The sequence below is a fragment of the Mandrillus leucophaeus genome, unplaced genomic scaffold (genome assembly GCF_000951045.1).
Source record: "Mandrillus leucophaeus isolate KB7577 unplaced genomic scaffold, Mleu.le_1.0 Scaffold41, whole genome shotgun sequence".
Lineage (NCBI taxonomy): Eukaryota > Metazoa > Chordata > Mammalia > Primates > Cercopithecidae > Mandrillus > Mandrillus leucophaeus.
Window position 1 is genome coordinate 5,593,851 of NW_012104365.1, and position 18,974 is coordinate 5,612,824.

The 18,974-nt window shown below is 63.2% G+C and overlaps 3 protein-coding genes across 3 annotated transcripts in view; all 3 read right to left on the reverse strand.

Annotated features, from left to right (window-relative positions):
• HELZ2 (helicase with zinc finger 2, transcriptional coactivator) overlaps positions 1–18,974 on the reverse strand; it is a 44,554-nt gene that overhangs the window by 1,573 nt on the left and 24,007 nt on the right. The window lies entirely within an intron of this gene.
• PTK6 (protein tyrosine kinase 6) lies at positions 801–8,089 on the reverse strand. Its single transcript, XM_011992395.1, has 8 exons — positions 7,672–8,089; positions 5,909–6,030; positions 5,149–5,312; positions 4,548–4,701; positions 3,616–3,777; positions 2,106–2,287; positions 1,503–1,656; positions 801–1,146 (listed from the first exon to the last, which is right to left on the reverse strand). The coding sequence occupies exons 1-8, from the start codon at positions 7,899–7,901 to the stop codon at positions 959–961; spliced, it is 1,356 nt and encodes a 451-aa protein (XP_011847785.1). The 5' UTR covers positions 7,902–8,089; the 3' UTR covers positions 801–958.
• SRMS (src-related kinase lacking C-terminal regulatory tyrosine and N-terminal myristylation sites) lies at positions 11,063–17,790 on the reverse strand. Its single transcript, XM_011992393.1, has 10 exons — positions 17,561–17,790; positions 17,326–17,451; positions 14,692–14,813; positions 13,793–13,959; positions 12,917–13,058; positions 12,640–12,798; positions 11,941–12,122; positions 11,691–11,847; positions 11,204–11,502; positions 11,063–11,147 (listed from the first exon to the last, which is right to left on the reverse strand). Exons 1-9 carry the CDS (start codon positions 17,788–17,790, stop codon positions 11,309–11,311), a joined length of 1,479 nt encoding a protein of 492 aa, XP_011847783.1. The 3' UTR covers positions 11,063–11,147; positions 11,204–11,308.

Sequence of the window (18,974 nt, forward strand, 5' to 3'; positions counted from 1 at the left end):
ACCGCGCCCGGCCTGTTCTTCTTTTAAACAAAAAAGACTTTCAGGTGAGTCAAAACCAAAACCAATCAGCTTTTTATGACTTAATCATGGATGAAAGAGACACCTTCAAAAGCAGGTGCAAAGGAGGCAGCCCCCCAGCCCGGAACCGCCCCACAGACAGCAGAGAAGGGTCCTTCTCAGGGCAGGAGTCAGAAGTGCTTTCCAGCACTGACCCAGCAACAAAGGTGGAGGCGGGAAAAGCCCCTCGTGGATGGGGAACCTCTTGTTACAAACCCCCTAAGAGCTGGCGCCTTGGGCAGTGATGCTCGGGCTGGCGGAAACTAGGGAGAGAGTTCTCCCTGGTCACAAAGCCAGGCTCTCGAGGTACAAGACAAACAGGAAAGAAACACCTGTCCCTGGGAGGAAAGCACCTGTGGGCACCAAAACCAAATTTACACAAGAGTCGCGAGCCGTACGAATGACTTTCTCCTGCCAAGCTGAGCTGGGAAAAGCAGGGGCAAGACGTGTTTGCCTCCCACCCTCAGCCGGGTACTACAGACAGACATCCAGAGAGCAGGCTGTGGTCGGAATCCCCTCTGACCTCGGCTGGCTTCGTGTCAGTCTCCTGGGATCTCACCTGCAGGCTCCGGAGCAGGCTGCCTGTCAGCAGCTGAGACCCGAGGCACACACGACGGAGGAACAAGAGCACACGCGTGTATGGGACGCGGGCACTCCACGTTTCACACGACGGAGGAACGAGAGCACACGCGTGTATGGGACGCGGACACTCCACGTTTCACACGACGGAGGAACGAGAGCACACGCGTGTGTGGGACGCGGGCACTCCACGTTTGTGAACCTTTCCTGCACCCATCACCTCAGTAAACCCTAGGGTGGCGCGTGGGCCTTGACCCCAGGTGCAGGCCCTCTGCCCAGGGCCCTCCTCAGCAGGGCCCGGCTGTGCCCGCTCCACAGCCGCTCAGGTCGGGTTCTCGTAGCTGGTGAAGCTGGAAAGCCTCTCCCGAAGGGCCTTGAAGCAGGGTCTCTGCTCAGGGTCCCTGCACCAGCATGTCAGCATCAGCTTGTGCACGCTAGGCGGGCACTCCAGAGGGCAGGGCATGCGGTAGCCGGCATCCACCCTCAGGAAGGCCTCGTGGTTGGACATGCCTGCGGCCGACAGGGATGAGAAGAGCTGGGGCCCACCTGTCCACCTTCCCCAGGAAGCCATACCAGCCACCCACTGCACCTCCCTGGGGCCTTCCCCGCAGCCTCAGCGGCCGTGCCTTGGCGCCACCCAGCACACTGTCCGCTGCTAACACCTCCCTCTGGATGGGGCTCCAACGGGCAGCTCCAGGCACTGGCCTGGGTGCTCAGAGAATGGTGCAGGTGTGGAGTTCAGGCGATGGCTGGCGGCGGAGGGCCCTGCAGCCCGTGGGGGAAGCACCCGCCACCATCCCTGCTGGCCACCCAGGACCTTCCCCACTCTGTCTCCCACGCCCAGTCAGGGACACTGGGGGCAGTACCTGGGTAGGGCACCTGACCCCTGCTGAAAATCTCGTGCAGGAGAACCCCAAAGGACCACACGTCGGATTTGGTGGAGTAATGGCCTCGGGAGAGTGCTTCGGGGGCCGTCCACTTGTAGGGGATGTTGCGGTCATGGGAGAGGTAGACGTCCTCCTGCAATCAGGCTGCGCTGAGTGGGCCGCGGGGGACTGCCTGTGCCCTGCCCCCGAAGCATGACGGGCACAGCGGCCGCACTGCCCCAGCACGCACGCACGGCCGCTGCAGCTAAGACCGCGCCAGGGTCTGACCACCTTCAGGAGCCCAGCTTCCCCTGGGATTCCAGGTGCATGGGGATGAGAAGGCCTGGGGTCAGGGAACTGGGAGGCTGCCAGGCCGTCAGAGGGGCCCAGGGCTGGGCCAGTGAACGAGGCAGCGGTTGCGTGGTGGGCCCTGCTGTGTGCGCCATTCGGAATGGGGTCCCCACCGGACACACGGTGGCTTCCCACCTCCCTGCTCAGCCTGGGCTCCCGAGGGCAGAGACCACATCCTGCTCCCAGCCGAGTCCCCAGCTCCACACACAGGAAGCCCCCGAGCCTTCCGGCCACGCCCTCCGAGGGCCCTACCTTGATGAGCCTGGCTAGCCCAAAGTCCCCAACTTTGCAGAGGGTGTTTTCCCCGACAAGAATGTTCCTGGCGGCCAGGTCCCGGTGGATGTAATTCTGAGACTCCAGGTAACACATGCCCTCAGCCACCTGCCAGGCGATGTCCAGCAGCTCCGAAACGGGCAGGACTTTCTCGTCAGAATCTGCAGAGGGGAGTGGAGCCTGGGCTCAGCGGAGCCAGCTGCGGTAGGGACAGGGTGGGGAGGCTGGGCTGTGTCTCATCTGCCTCCAGGCTCTGCGGCCTCAGAGGAGGGGCCGGGGCAAAGGGCAGCTGGCCTGGTTGAAAATTGGAACTGCAGGTCAGCCACCGCCCTTGTGGAAGGCAACTGTGTGTCAAGAATCAAGGAGCAAGCCAGGCGCGGAGGCTCACGCCTGTAATCCCAGCACTTTGGGAGGCTGAGGCGGGTGGATCACGAGGTCAGGAGGTCGAGACCATCCTGGTGAACACGGTGAAACTCCATCTGTACTAAAAATACAAAAAATGAGCCGGGCGTGGTGGTGGCGCCTGTAGTCCCAGCTGCTCGGGAGGCTGAGGCAGGAGAATGGTGTGAACCTGGGAGGCGGAGCTTGCAGTGAGCTGAGATCCAGCCCCTGCACTCCAGCCTGGATGATAGAGTGAGACTCCGTCTCAGGAAAAAAAAAAAAAAAAAAAGAACCAAGGAGTGGTTCCTAGTGGCCTAGCCCAGCGATTTCCTTTCTGGAAGTTTGCTGTGACGCGGGAGAAGCTCGACGCGGAAGGACCAGCGAAGAAGCTCATGACTGCGTGATGTAGGCAGCGGGAACTTGAGCAGGATAATGGCTGAGTGACAGCAGCATGCGGCCTGGTGGTGCCTGTTAACCCCCCGTTCCGTCCCGGAGGACCCTGAAGGGCGTGGGGACCGTCTGAGATGATCACGGAGCCTTTCACTCAGAGCTCAAACGTGAGTGGTGCCTCAGTGTAGCTCTCCTCAGACACACACGGCATTTTTCCTCCACCACAACGTTCCCTCCCATTCTAACATCGGAATCCAAACTGCGTCTTCACGCAAGGGCATCTCAATTCCCTGGCAGTGATTGTCTTTGATTTTGGTGATAAAGGAAATAATGGAACTTAGAGACGATGAAGTCTTTGAGCCAATGTGATCTGTGTGTGTGTGTGTCTGTGTGTGTCTGTGTGTGCCTGGTGTGTCCGTGTGATCTGTGTCCGTGTGATCTGTGTGTCTTGTTTGTGTGTCTGTGTGTGCATGTGTGTGCGTGTGTCTGTGTCTGTGTCTGCATGTGTCTCTGTGTGTGTGCGTGTGTCTGTGTGTGTGCGTGTGTCTGTGTCTGTGTGCATGTGTCTCTGTGTGTGTGCGCGTTTGTCTATGTGTCTGCGTGTGTGTGTCTGTGTGTGTCTGTATGTGTGTGCGTGCAGACGTGGGGGTGTGTGTGCACTTTATTTCCTCGTGCACCCCCTCTACCTCCAGCGAGAGCCCCGGCCCGTGCCACTCACCACGAAGCAGCTCCAGCAGGCTGCCCTTGACCATGAGCTCCGTGATGATGTACACAGGGTCCCCCACGGACACCACGGCGTACAGTGCCAGGATGTGTTTGTGCCGCAGCTTCTTCATGGCCTGGATCTCCGACTGCAGCGTCTGCTGGTGCAGGAGGTTGTCTGCGGGGATGGGTGGCCTTGGCAGGTGCAGCCCCTGACCCTCCCCTGGCCCCAAGGAAGAGGCCAAGGCAAGGCTCTGGCCACACACTCAGCAGCTGTGCAGAACACCGGACCTCCTGCCCCCGACAGGGCACCTGGCTCCCAAGGCCACGAAATGGTGGACACAGCTGGCCCCACAAGCCCCCAGCCTGGCGTACCCATGGGGCCGTGGTGGCCCCCCAATGTCTTCCTGCGCCCGGCCCAGACCTCTGACGTGGAGGCCAGACCTCTGCTGGGGCCCAGGCAATTTCCAGGGAAGCTTTTCTTTTTGAGGCGGAGTCTCGCTCTGTCGCCCAGGCTGGAGTGGGCGCCATCTCGGCTCACTGCAAGCTCTGCCTCCCGGGTTCACGCCATTCTCCTGGCTCAGCCTCCCAAGTAGCTGGGACTACAGGCGCCCGCCACCTCGCCCGGCTAATTTTTTTGTATTTTTAATAGAGACAGGGTTTCCCCATGTTGGCCAGGCTGGTCTCAAACTCCTGACCTCGTGATTCGCCCACCTCGGCCTCCCAAAGTGCTGGGATTACAGGTGTGAGCCACTGTGCCGGGCCTGAAATTTTCTTTTACAATAAATGTATTTAGGTAAAAACAGGTGCAGTTGAAAGGGAACCACTCCTGCATGGGTGCTGTGGGTGCTGCGTGGGGCTCGAGGCCGGAGGTCCCTGTTGGCGGAGCGGGAGGGTGGCCCAGGGCGGGCACGGGGCCACACAGAGCCCTGACCGGGGCTCACTCACCTCGAGAAATCACCTTAATGGCCACCTGGACCCGGTCTTTCCAGAGCCCCTCGAAGACCTCCCCAAAGTAGCCGGACCCCAGCTTCCTGCAGAGCGTGAACTCCTCCCTCGGCCTCTCCCAGTCATCCCAGTGGGGCAGGGGCTCAGGCTCATGCTGGAGGGAGAGTCGGGGACACAGGGCAGGGGCTCATCCTTCAGGAACTGCCAGTCTGAAGCCAGCGCAGGGAGCCTGGATCTAGCCTCAGATTTAGGGCCACGTTCAGCTTGGGTTGGGGGTTTCTGAGTGTCTGACATGAGGCTGGACTCTCCCGGTGGCTGCCCCAAGCCCAGCACAAAACACCCGGAGAGACTGAAGCCAGGACCCTGCAGAGTGCAGCTGGCCTCTCCGAGAGTGGCCAGGCCCAGGGGTGGTCTCCTGGCCCCACCCCCAACTCAGGCAAACACCTGTGTTCTGCAGAACCACGGGCTTGCCTCCAGCCGGCCACAGCTCAGTGAGTCAGGACCCCTCCCATGCTGCCTGGCCAACCTCTCCCAGTAGGAAACGCCAGCCTGTGACCCCCCAGCCTGACCCTGTACGACCAAGTCAGGGCGGAGCGGCTACCTTCCGGCAGGGCGCGGCCAGCCGCAGGCCGTGGGACAGGCTCTGGGCCCTGTGGTAGTTCACAAGCTCGGACAGGCTGGGGAAGGACACCGCCTCGTTCAGGTGCAGCTGGCCCCCGGCTCGCCACCAGATCTTGTAGTGCCGCACAGCCTGCACGTCCCGCACTGGGAGGGAGAGCGTGAGCGGTGTCACCATCCCGCTCCAACGCCTCCCTGTGCGTCCCCAGCCCTGCTGGCCACACCTGCTCAGAGCTTCTGGGTCCCCATAGTTGCTGTTGGTGCTTCCTCAGTACCCATCCCTGCGTCCCCTCCCTTGAAACAGCTCCCTCCTGCCCTGCCTGCTCTGGCCAAGCTCTCTGGCCCCTCCTGCCCCCGTGCCAGGCAGCCCATGGCCTCTGCCTGGATGGCAGCTGCCTGAAATCCCAGCCACACTGAGATCCTCAGGGGCAGGAATGGGGTTTCTTCGCGCCTCGTGCACCCCGGACTCAGGGTCTCATGCTGGACCAGGTTCCCACAGGTGCCAGGACTTCCCATGAGTGCCTCAGGCAGGGCTGGCCGGAGAAGCCCCTGCCCTCCCAGGGAGGGGCCCTGCCCCACGACTGCCCCAGGCCCCAGGGAGGAGCGGGCCAGGTGGGCGGACGGGATGGGGGCTCCCTGGAGAGGAGCCCATGTCCCCAGTCACAGCCCGAGGGAGCCGGTTCACCACGTGGATGGGAGGACTTAGGGCAAGGAGCCCCCGCAGGCTCGGAGGCCGGCCGCACCCGACAGGACGTAGTCGGCGCCTGGCTTCTCGCTGACCCTGATCAGGAAGGTGCCGGTGGCGTTACCCTCGGCCTGCAGCCGATGCACAGCTTCTGAGCGGGAGATGCAGCCAAAGAACCACCTGCAGGGGAGGAGTAGTCTGAGCCCGCGCGGACCTGGGCCCACCCCACATGGACCCGCTGCGGGCCCCAGTCTGCCCACCTGGAACCACAGCCACCCTTGCCTGCCACCTCAAGCTCCCAGCCCTGACCACAGCTGCTATTGGGAGCTGTCGCTGACCCAGACGCCCTGAATGTCCCAAATGGCCAGGACAGGCCCCTGAGGACCCAGCGGGGGGAGGGGCAGGCTTGACCACACCCTGCCCTGAGAGGCCCATGTCTAAGGGTCAGAGGCCTAGGGTGGAGTTGGGGAGGGCACCTGAGCAGTAGGGCTGCCCAGAGCTGCCTGCACACACACCCACGTGTGACACGTACACACATGCACTCACACAGTTGCATACCCCCACACATGCGCATGGTTCATCCGCACACCTGAACACACACACACACATGCATGCGGGCTCCCCCACACAGGCACACAGTTCACCTGCACACCGAACACACACACACGCATGCGGGCTCACTTGCCCACAGTCACACACACACACAGTCACTCACACACACTAACTCCCGGCTGCAGGGTGTGGGCCAGCCCTGGACTGTGGACTTCCAGGTGGAGCTCACAGAAGCTCCAGGTGACCTGTGCCCAGCCCTTTGTGTCTCTGACTCCCTGGGGCCACTGGAACACAGACCCCACATGAAGACCACCGCCCAGCATGGAACCCCTGGGGTCTACCCCCTCTGCTTCTGCACAGCTGGGAGCACTGCCCCACTCACCCCTCCAATCACCTGGCCTCCTTCCCACTCCTCACCTGGGCGAGTTCTCAGGGCCTCAGGGTCTTTGCATCTGGGAGCTGACCAGCCTCTGGCCAGACCCTATCCCTGCACCCCTGCTCCCTAACGAGGTGGTGGGTCTGGATGTGACACAGGAGTCTCCACCATGGGCCCCTGCCCAATGGCCTCTTTACAGCCTCCCCTGCTTGTTGCTTGGGTCCCCCAGGAATTAACCCTACACAGCCCGTGATTCATGCACGCACACAGTAGGTACCCAATCAATGATGAGAAAAGCGGGATCTCAGGAGTGTGAGTCGTAGAAATCCCTCCCCCAGACCCTCCCCAGCCTGAGCTCCGAGCAGCCATGGAAGCCGAGGCTGGACCACACCAGCTGCCGTCTGGTTCCTCGCAGGGCACAACAGGCAGGAAGCTTGCCTGGCAGCCGGCCTGCTCCCCTACCTAGCTCGTGTGTCTGGTTCTGGCAGTTTGGAAACTGAGCAAGCTTCGTTCCCCCAAAGGCCCTGGAACGCCCCAGCAGACCTTGTCACTGGCCACCGGACCCCCAGAAGTCCACCCTGGACCTCTGTCCTCCACCAGAGCTGTGTCCACCACCGAGCTGTGACAAGGATGAGCCCAAGGGAGGGGCCATGCCCTCTGAGCCCCCTGCTCCAACTCCTGTAGCGACAGTCCTGTGGGCACTCCCAGGTGCCAGCGCATGGGGCCTGGAGCGAGGACCAAGCGGGATGCCCAGCCTGGACTTCGGGGTACAGGAAGATGGACCCGGGGTCCCTACCTTCCTGGGCCTCCCTGGGGCTAGCCCAGAGCCCTGTCCCTCCCTTGTGCCTAGAGGGTGGCCTGCGCCAAAGCTCCCAGGAGCTCAGGACACGCACGGTTCCGACTCCACGGTCTCCCTCTCGGCCAGGTAGCTGTGGGGCACATAGCCCTGGGCCACGGCCCCACCCGCCTCATCCAGCAGCGTGGCCCACCACCACTGCTCCTCCTTCCTGGCCACATGGAAGACGTCCCCCGCTCGGAAGCTCAGCTCCTCGTCCGTCCGGGCCTTGAAGTCCCAGAGGCCCACATACTTGGGGCCCAGGTGAGCCTGGTCCCGGGACACCATGGCTGGCGCAGTGGCAGGACCAGGCTGTGGCAGCTGGAGCACCTAGGGCTGGGCGTGGCAGGCGGGCGGTCCCACTTCCTCGTGACAGGCAGGGAAGCAGCCACACCCAGCACCCACAGGCGCTCGAGAGCACCCCAGCTCCTCCTGAGGGCCCAGCCGGCCCCACGAGTCCTCACGCCCCCTGGGGCCCATCTGGGCACTTAGTGCCCCCGCCACGGGAACCTGCTGGGCAAGCAGCCACAGGGCCGGCCTGAGCACAGGAGAGGGAGGGAGGAGTACTCCCCAGCTGGGGCTTCTCGGGGGTCCAACCTGTGGACACTCAGGCACTCAGGGAACCCAAGGGCCCCCTTGGGAATGAGCCTTGCAGCCTGAGGGCAGGACGGTGAGGGCTGCAGGTGCTGCCTCCCAACCCTCAGAGCTGTGGGGGCACAGGTGGGGGCTTCTCTCCCCACTTCTGGAAGCTTCTCCTCCACCCGTTGGTGCCTCCCCTCACCCAGACCCAGACTCCACCCCTGAGCACGGGGCCCAATGCCAGGAGCTGCTGTGGGCGGGCATCCTGAGAGCCGCCTCATGGGCAGGCCCGCCCTCAGGTAAGGGCCAAGCAGGGAAGAGGGATTGGAGTCAGGGCGGTGACAGCTGTGTGGGTCGGCCGGGAGGACTTCCCAGAAGAGGAGGGCCCGAGGGTTTTGGGGATCCCTGGGGAGGCAGAGCCAGGGGCACCCGCAGCTGAAGAAACGGGCATTGCCTTCCTCCACACGGACGCCAGGGGGCAGGGAAGGACCGTGAGTGTGGCCTGGAGGCGCCCACAGCGCTGGGGCCCGGGGCGCAGCTCCCTCCCAGCCAGCTCCTCCAGCCTCCAGCCTCTGCCACCTCCTGCCCAGCCCCGTGACCCTTGCTCCCTTCCAGCTCACCTCCCCTCTCCCCACCCATGCCTGAGTGAGCCCTGGCGTGACCCCCACCTGCACCCAAAGGCCGCCTGTCCCCCAGCCCCTGAGACTCAAGACACCCCCTCCCCAGGAGCCCCTGCCCGCCCCACCCTCCGCTGACCCTCCTGTGTCCACCAGGGGCTTCAACGCAGGGGCCTGGATCGGCAGCCTCAGGGGGCAGGAAGGGGTGAGGAGGGAAATTCAAAGTCTGCAAGGAATGGCAGGGAAAGTCCTAAACTCTGCGTATTTGAACTTTTATTTTTATTGCAAAGAGAAATAATGGAACCTTCCGCTCATTGTTTGGAGATTAAGAACTATAATTATTTAACAGGTTCATAGATTTCTGGGCAGCCCAGCTCAGGGCTGACCAAGGTAGGGAGGGGCAGCGGGGTGCTGGGCTGGGCAGTGTCCCTCAGGCCCTGCCAGCTCTGCCGGGGGTCAGTCGGGAGAGATGCAGGGGGAGGGATGGAGGTGGGGCATGCCGGAGGAGGGCGCTGGGGCATCTGCCCAGGCAGCGTCCCTCAGAGCCCACCAGCTCTGCCACCACCCCGGTGTCCTCCAGCCTTGGGCCTCTGGGCCGTGAGTCTGTGTCCAGGAAGCCTCGAGTGTCCCTGAGTTTGGATGTGCAGGACGTTCAGTCTAAGCCACACCAGGAGGCAGGAACGTCCCTGGCCCCTCCCCGATATCCAGGAGCACCAAACTTGTTCAGCTGGTGGCTGGTGAGATGCCTGGGAGGGCACGGATGCCACAGACACACCTGGTCCCCTTAATCCCAGTGGCGGCCACAGAAAGCACAGAGAGCAAGGCCTTCTGTGCCAGAGGAGCCCCCAGGCTGTGGCGCTGGGGACATGCCAAAATCCGAAGCTCAGCTCAAGGCCTCAGTGGGCCCAGGTACCAGAGCCAGCCCTTCCCCTAGGTTCTCCCATGCAGATGGAACTGGGCAGCTGGCCAGGGTCCCAAACGGCTCAGAGAAAGCCTCTGGCCCCCACCATCTGCAGGGGTTCTGGTTCCTGCTGCTTCCCTCTGCTTGGCCTTGTTCTTCCTGCTCACGGGCCCCAGGAAGCCCCTGCACTGCCTCCGTTCTCTGAGCCTCCGAGTGGCCTCTTCCCTCCCCGGGGCCACTGACCCTTGCGCATGGGAGTCTCATCTCTTAGCTCCCTCCCGAGTCAGGCTTTGGCCTGTGGACAGTGGCCATCAGCGCATTGGCTCGGCAGGTGCAAAGCTGACCCTAACTCTAGGGAACAAGGAACTCAGTCAGGCCTGAACTTGTCTCCAAAGCCTTCTGGGGCACAGCTGCCAACCTGGGCTCCCAGGAGGGTGGGGGGCAGGGTCTCCGGGGACCCCAAACAGACCCCGCCGGGCCCCTTGCTTCTGATTTCACAAAGACCTGAGCAGAAGCTTCCCTGAGCCAGACATGGGGTGAGCGAGGGCCGACCCTGCACGTCCCTGCCCCTCCTGCCTCGGTGGCCCCCGAGGACTCACACCCAGAGGCTTCCTGAGCCAGCTGCTGCCCAGCACACCACGGCATCTACCTCTGACCCCCCGGCCGACCCTGCCTGATCCTGAACAGCCAGAAGACTCCAAGTCCCCCAGGGCCCAACCTGAGGCCCCTGGAAATAGCCTCCAAGGGCAGCTCCCAGGCCACCAAGCCTCCCGGCCCCCCCTTCCTGTGCCCCCTGGAACCCGCCCAGGGAGATGGAATTGGGAGCTCAGGCAGCTCCCGCCAATGACCTTGGGGTTCACACTGTCTGGGCAGCGTGATGTCCTGGGCTGGGGGTCTGAGCCGCACGGGGGCCGCTCCAACCTGCATTTTCTAGCCACGTGGACTCCCGTGCTCCAGCTCCTGGGTCTGCGTTTGGGGGCTGAGCCTGTGTGTGATGTGAGCCTGTGCACGTGTCTGCGTGGGTCAGTCGCAGCTTACTGAGTGCCGGGTGCATGAGTGAGTCTGTGCACAGCCTGCCAGCGTGTCTGTGAGGGGCAGGTGATGGTGCCTCCCCGTGCCTACACACCACGCACCCAGTGGGGTCAACACCATGGTCTGCCTGGGAGCCAGCACTGGTCACTTCCACAGACCCAAGCTGGGACTGGGGAGAGAACTGGGCCTTTGGCTCTTGACCCTGGGAGGGAGTCCAGGGGACCCGGACAAGAGACACGCTGGGCTCGGGTTCCCCGCCTAGAGCCTCCGAGGCTTCTCCCCACCTTCCTGTGCTGTTGTCTCTCTTGAGACGCCAGGGACACGTGTCACACTGCACAGAGAACGTGAGCCCTCCACCGTCTGCACATGTTTGCCTGGTGCACAAACACGTGTGCACGCCAGGACCTGAGGCCCACAGCCACGTGTCTGCCTGGTGCACAAATGCATGTGCACGCTGGTGCCTGAGGCCCATAGCCAGAGGCTCCTCGGTCCGGCCGACCAGCATCCCTTCGAGTGGACGCTCTGCAGGGAGGAGGGGCTGGCCTGGTGGAGCCCGGAGCCCTGAGTCACGTGAGGACTCGGGGAAGGCATCTGTGGATGGCGTGCAGCTTCTCCCACAGCGTGGCGAAGGAGGGCCGTTCCTCGGGGCTGCTTCTCCAGCACTCCAGCATGAGCACGTAGACCTCTGCCGGGCAGGCAGCCGGGCGCGGCAGCCGGTACCCTCGCATGATCTGCTGCAGCGTCTCGTGGTTGGTCATCCCTGGGAGGCGTGGGGCAAGAGCTGCCTTGATTCTGCCTGGGGGTCCCAATGGAGGCCTCCCATAGCCCCCCGTGTCACCTGCCTGCCCTTGGCCAGACCCTCCAATCCCCTGCTAACAGCGTCCAGGCCCGGGGCCAGTAACTCCAGGGCAGAGCCTGCCTCCTCCCTGCGGCTGCCTGGGGATGCACCTTCGTAGGGACACTGGCCATAGGTGAAAACCTCATACAGCAGGACGCCGAAGGACCAGACGTCCGACTTCTGGGAGAAGACACGATAACTGGCCGCCTCAGGTGCTGTCCACTTCACCGGGATCTTGGAGCCGCTGCTCGGGGAGTAGATGTCGTCCTGGGGGCAGGGAAGGCCCCTGGTAGGACAGGTGGACTGGGGCCCCCCTCACCCACCCCCTCGAGCAGTCAGGGGCCCAGAGCCTCCGCTGACCTTGAGCAGCCGGGCCAGGCCAAAGTCAGCCACCTTGCAAGCCAGGCCATCGTCCACAAGCACGTTCCTGGCGGCCAAGTCCCGATGCACGATGCGCTGCCCCTCCAGGTAGTTCATGCCCTCAGCCACCTGGCAGGCAAAGCCCAGGAGCGGCGGCAGACGCAGGGCCCGGCCCTCGGGGCCTGCAGGAGACAGCGCGGGGCCTTTCAGGGCGCAGGGCCAACAGCCAGAGAGGCCAGCGTCCACCCACGTCACCTTTCCCCATGCCTCGGCCTCCTCATCTCTGAGACATGATGAGGATGGCGTGGCCGGCTAAGGCTGCAGGAAGCCCCGAGTGAGACGGGGAGGGTGCTGTACTCACCACAGTGACCTGGCGCCAGCCCAGGCCCTTAATAAAGACCGGGGCAGAGAAGAGCCAGAGGCTGGGCTGGGTCCACATCCCATCAAACCAAGGCTGATGACCCAGATGGGACCGCACTCCCCCAGCCCCAGCCCCGGAACCACAAGGCTCTGGCCTGGCCCAGACCTGGCCCCAGCCCTCTGTTGGCTGGAGACCAGACAGGGATGGGATCTGGAGCTGGGGCCACCTGCTCCCGGTAGAGAGGCCCGGTTCACCTCGGGACCCCGGCAGGTTCAGCTCTGCCCGGAAGGGAAGGGGCGGCCACAGGCGCGGCCACGTGGCAGCAGGGAGGGACTCACTGCCCAGGAAGACCTGCAGGTTTCCCTTGCGCATGAGCTCCGTGACGATGTACACAGGCTCCCCGCCCGAGCACACCGCGTGCAGCCGGATGAGCCGCTCGTGCTGCAGGCCCTTCAGCGTCTGGATCTCCTTGGCGAGGTCAGCGAGCTTCATGTCGGCTGCGAGACAGGGTATGGCTCCAGGATTGGCCCACGCCACGAACATCACTGCCCCAGGGCTTGAGGGTTGGACAGCGGGTGTGGGGCCCGGCCGTGGCGCAGGATCTTGGGGCCTCACCTGACTTGATGACCTTGATCGCCACGGGCAGGGAGCCCAGCCACAGACCTTCCCACACCTCCCCAAAGTAGCCTTCACCCAGCTTCCTCCCAAGGGCAAATTCGGAGTGTGGTCGCTCCCACGCATCCTGCCGCGGGGCCTTCTGCAGGAAGCAGAAAAGCAGGGAGCTCAGTGCCCTGCCCGCTTCCCCCAGGAAGTGTGGGCAGGGAGGCTGGTCAGCATGAGCCCCTGTGCTCTGTCCCAGGCAGAGCCCCCACACCAGGCCTCCAGCGGGCACCCCCGTCCCCAGCACACACTCACCCCACCCTGGCCGGGACAAAGGGGAGTGGGTGCTGGACTTGGAGGCCCGGCCCAGCCCTGCGGGATCTCATTGCTCTGGGGGCCTAAGTGGCACCTTTGCCCCAGCCGGATATCCGTCTACACATGCTCATTACTGCTGCTGGCCAGGCTGTCATTATGAGACCAGAGAAACCAGATTGCTGCCCTGGCCCTCAGCAGGGTGGCTCACATCGGGGACAGTCCCCGGGATCCAGCAGCTCCAGCCCAGGTGCAGCATCTTGTGATCCGCGTCTCCTCCCACAGCTTCCACCCTTGGGGCCTGGGGCAGCCTTGAGTGCCTTCCCCAAACTGGCCCCACCCTCCTGGCTGCTCCCTGCAGAGCCGGGCACTGCTACAGCTCTCCTCTCCCGACTCCCAGACCCCCAGGAATCCCAACAGCCCTCGGAGACACCAGCAAAGAGCAGCATGTGCAGGGGCCACTGGGATGCCCCATGTTCCCAGGCCTGGGCAGGGGCTTTGAGATGGGGTGGGGAGGAGCACCTAGAACAGGGCCAGGCCTCAGGCCAGTGTGGGGCAGCTTGGCAGGCATAGGCCCACCTGACGCACGCAGGGCTGCAGCAGGGGGTTCTGGATCAGCTTCCAGTTGGCCTTGTAGTAGGTGAGCAGCTCCTCCAGGCCAGGAAAGAGCCGACCCTTCTGCAGGTAGAGGCTGCCATCGGCTGCCATGGAGACCCGGTAGTGGCAGACCTTGGCCTGGGCCCGGACTAGGAAGGGTTCAGAGATGGAGACCCCTGCCTCGGCTGCCAGCTGCCCCGACCCTCCCACCCCAGAGGATGCTGGCCACAACCCACCTAAGGGGTCTGGCTCAGACCTAGCTGTGTGGAGGAGGCAGTGTGGGCAGCCACAGGCTGGGGCGGGGCAGCGAGAGGGGTCCAGGTTGGAGCTTTTCTGCTGACAGTGTGTGCAGAGTAGGCACTTAATAAATACTTGTAGAATGAATGAGTCTGTGATTCAGTGAATGAATGAAGGAATAAGGAAGGAAAGAAGGAAAAAGTGAATGAGTGAATAAGCAAATGAATGAAAGAATAAGCCAGTGAACAAATCAGTGAATAAATGAGTGAATGAGTGAATGAATGAATGAGTGAATTAGTGAGTGAGGAGTGAATGAACAAGCGAATGAGTGGATGAATGAGTGAATTAATGAGTGAGTGAGGAGTGAATGAACGATGAATGAATGAGTGAGTGAATTAGTGAGTGAGGAATGAATGAACGAGTGAATGAGTGATGTTATAAACGAGTGAGTGGATGAATGACGGATGAATGAATGAATGAATGGGTAAGTGAGCAAATGCAGGAGGTGACCGGCATATCTGCTGTTGGGCCCTCAGTGGCGCCGGGTGTGATTCAGGACCCAGCACTGCCTAGAGACCAACTGCCCCAAGGTCAAGAGCACTGGCCTGGTGGGGGACAGAGGCAGGAGGGGCCGCCCCAGGTACCTGACAGTGAGTAGCCCCCCAGGGTGCTCTCGCTGGGCCGGATGAGGAAGGCTCCCGGTGCGTTGGGTGGGGAGAGGAGCAGCTGCTGTGCCTGGGTCCGGCTGACTCCACTGAAGAACCAGCTGAAAACAGCAGGTGTGGCGTCACCTTGCAGGCCCCTCAGCCAGTGGCCCCACATGCTCTCCTCCATGCTGGTGGCAGGGCTGAGCCCGGCGGTCCCACTGCCTCTCAGGGAGAAGGTCCACCCTGTGGCAGGGCTGGAGTCCCAGTTCGAGGTCTGCACTGCCTCAGCCCCCATCCTCCTGCTCAGCCCTGAGCGTCCTCACCTTGGCCGTGGGCTCTCTGTTAGCCCTGCTGGGCGTGACCTCCAGTTTCCTGTTCATAGTGACCGCCAGCCCCAGCCACAGGTTAACAGTCAGGCCTGGCCATAGGCCACAGGCCTCCAAACTCGGCTTCGCTGAGCCCCTGCGCGGACACGGAGCCGACGGCCTGATGAGCTGCCGGGAAGCACTGTTGGGCTGTTGGTGTGGTCGTACAGGGCCACAGGCGCCACCTGGCTGGGCACAGCCCACCTGCCTCAGGCAGTTGGTTAGGGGGGATGGCCCATGCAGAGCTCTGTCCTGAGGAGGCGGCCTAAGCCAGGCTGGGCAGGAGGTCAGGAGGGGCAGCCAATGGGCGGCTGCAGGGGGGTTGCTGGGCGAACGTTCAAAGCATCCTGTATCCTATTCTGAAGAGTTGTGCCCAGTACAGGATGGCCCCAAGCCCACTCGCCTCTGTCCACACAGAGCCCCCCTCCGGAAAGCCAGGTGGAGGTGAGACCACTCTGAACATGGTGGCACGGTGGCCGGGAGCTCCCAGGCACCCACTCCTCAGATGTCCAAACACGAGGAGCCCACACCGGTGTCAGGAGAGGGGCCTGCTGGGGCTCCCCTGTCCAGGTGGGTCACCCACCAGGTCACAGCTACTCACTCCAGAGGCATCCTTGGAAGGAAGACAGAAACGCTCCCAGCCCCACCTCGACTACATATCTCTGCTTCCGAAGGCCAAGGCAGGGACTCCACACCTGACTCAGCTTCCCACCCTGGAGCTTCCTGGGACCCAGGGAGGGATACCTGCCACTCCCCCGCCCCAGGGCACACCCTGTGAGCACCAGAAGGAGGAAGCAGAGTGAGCCAGGTGTCAGGATGGGGCTGAAACCACCCGGGCGGCGGGACTAGGAGAGGACCCAAGGCGGGCCTCAGAGTCAACACAAGATTCGGGGCTGGGGTACAGCCGTGCCATCCTGGGCAGACGTGGCTGCTGGAACTGGGCAAGATGGAGGACAGTCTGGCACCCCTGCCCCGGGGACCTGGGGGGCAATGGGGGCAGCAGGAACAGAAACCGGCATGGCCAGGGCCATGGGGCTGGGCTGAGGTTGAAAGGAATGAAGATGGAGAAGAAGAGCTGTGGGACCAGGGACTGGGAGGTGGCGGCCTGAGACGCTGGCTCCATGGATGCTCTGTCAGCCAGGGCCCCTGCCTTCTGGGGTCTGCTGGCAGGGAGACGCAACCCTCTCACGTGTGAAGGGACTCAGGCCCCTCCTGGCACTGCGGAGTGTGGGCATGAGACACAGGTGTTTCCCCGACACATCGCCAGCCCCTCTGACACCCATATCAGGGCTTGGGGGTCGGAGGTGGATGCTGAGATGCAGGGGATGTGCCTGAGGTCTCTCCCTGGGGCGCGGGGCCAGGTGTCTGGAGCTAATGACACCTGAGTGTGGTTAGTCTTTTAATCTCCAGCCTAGGCAAATAGTCATTAGCTTTGCCTATGGACAGCACTGCTCTACCCCAAGCCCTGCCCTCCAGGAACTGCTGAAGGGACCTGCCCTCCACACCTGCGGTGACTGTGAACCCCTTCCCATCACAATGGCTGCTTGCCCCCCAACCACTGCTCAGGGCAAGCGAGGCAGGTGTGCGGTGAGGGCCTGGAGCCTCTCAGAAGACACCTTCCTATGACTCTGGCTTCATCCACCCCATGCAACCCTCAGGACGATGTGTGAGTGCCAAGGGTCCCCCAGGAGGCTGGAAGTGGCCCTGAGCAAGGCTGAGCCGGAGGTCTCCAGGGCTCAGGCCTGGCCCAGCTGGACACAGGACCAAGGAAGCTGCTCAGAGCAGCTGCACTGGGCATCTGGACTAGGTGCCTCTGCAGCTCCTGCTCACCTGCCCTCACCCAGAGCTCCTGGAGCATGAGCCCCTATGTCATCTGGTGCCTCCCAGCCCCCAGCCCCTGCCCTCCAAGGAGTGACCACTCCATGAACACTGGACTCCCTGTGTGAGGGCGGGAGGGCCTGGCCAGCCAGGCAGGGTCCCGGAGGAACCGCCCGCTGGGTGCTGGGCTGGTGCAGCTGGTGTCCCCTGGACCTGACCAGGCCTGTGGAGCCTCCTCTCCCTCTTGGCAGTGCACAGCAGACTCTGCTGTTTTCCTACCCTACCTGCCGGCCCGGGGCTCATCAACTGCCCCTGAATGAATGCATGGATGAACGAATGAATGAGCAGATAGCCACGGACATGCGATTTCAAACTCAAAATCCTGCCGTTTTTCCAGACTCCCCAGACTAGGGCGAGGCAGGCTCTGACTCCAGGTCGAGGTACTCACGGTTGGTCTGAGAGCGTCTGGGGAGAAGCCTTGGCCACATGAGTGATGGGCACGAGCCCGGCGCTGGGCTGGCCCGAGAGCCTGCGCGCGAAGATGTAGCCGCCCCCCTCCTCCAGGGCGCAGAGCCTGTCCCCGCGGCGGACACTCAGCTCCTCCCCGCGCCGGGCCACGAAGTCGTAGAGCGCAAGGAAGAGCTGCGGGAAGGGGCTCATCTAGATGTGTATAAGAGACAGGCCTGTCCCCGCGGCGGACACTCAGCTCCTCCCCGCGCCGGGCCACGAAGTCGTAGAGCGCAAGGAAGAGCTGCGGGAAGGGGCTGCAGGGCTCCGCGGGGAGCGCGGGCACTGGGTCGGCGCCGGGGTCCGTGGCCCCGGGGGTGCCGTGGTCCGGCTCGCCGCCCGCAGGCCAGATCTTGTCCCAGAAGAAGGACAGGAAGGCCAGCCGCCTCCTGAGGAAGGGCTCCATGCCCCCGGGTCACCGCGCTGGGCCGAGGGCCATGGGAGCGCACGAGCGCGGAGGAGGAACTGGCGGGGCCGGTGGGACCCGGTGTCCAGCGCTCCCTGCACCGGCCGTGGGGTGACAGGGGACCCCGGCCCTGTGGTCACTCAGAGGTCCCCTGGATCCAGGAGGCACACTGTTCCCACTGGCGTCCGGGCTGGCGTTCGGGCTGGGTGGGGCGCAGGGCGGACCCCCTGCCTCAGACACACCGACAGCCCCTCCTATTCGATCTCCTTGGCTTCTGGAGTGCAGGGTCCCCTCCCCGACCGGAGGGCAGAGGGCAGCTTCGGCCTCTTATACACATCTAGATGTGTATAAGAGACAGTGCCAAGCCTGAGCTGCCCTTAGGTGAAAAGTGCTTACTTAAATGTTGGCCAGATATTTTAACATCATTAACCCCGCACCAGGCGCTGAGCCTCCGGCCTCTACAATGAAGGCCAACGACAGGCGAGTGAGGGGGCTGTCAGCACCCCAGCTTTCATGCAGTAAAACGAGATGCTGATTGCGGGGAGCTCCGCCGCAGGCCAGGCTGGGGTGGGGTCCTGAGTGGGGGTGGGGTGGGGGCCCATCTGCAGTCTCTTGCTCCTCTCGCCGGCCTCCCCCCAGCAGCCCCTGCAGCACCTGGGTGGCCTTCATGGAGCCTCACACCCCTTCCCCACATCTCACACACATCAATGCCCACACTTCATGCGTGGGTTGAACACATCCCTCCAACAGGCATGACCAGTGTCCAGCCAATGACAAGACCCTCTCGCACCTGCCTGCCCTGGAGCCACAGATGGCCTTCTTGGCAGTCTCACGTCTGGGGACTGGTGTGTGCACTGTGGGGTGGCAGTGACACCCGTGGCCTGGCTCTCAGGGCACCCCAGCGGCCAAGCTGTGTCCGAGCTGACGGCCTGGAGCCAGCAGGAGCCCTGGGAGGCTGGACATTGCCAGGCTAAAGGCAGGCTCTGCCCCAGAGAGGTGTCCTGCTGGGAGTGGGGGAGGGTGTTCAGAAATGTGGATAATTGTAAATACTAAATTGGGGGTAGCCTTTGAGGGGCCCCAGCATCTTCTCCTCCCTTCCCCAGCGCCGTCTCCTCCCCTCCCCAGGCGCCTTCTCCTCCCATCACACATGCAGGTGGGGTTTTTGCCCACCAGTTTCTTTTCTC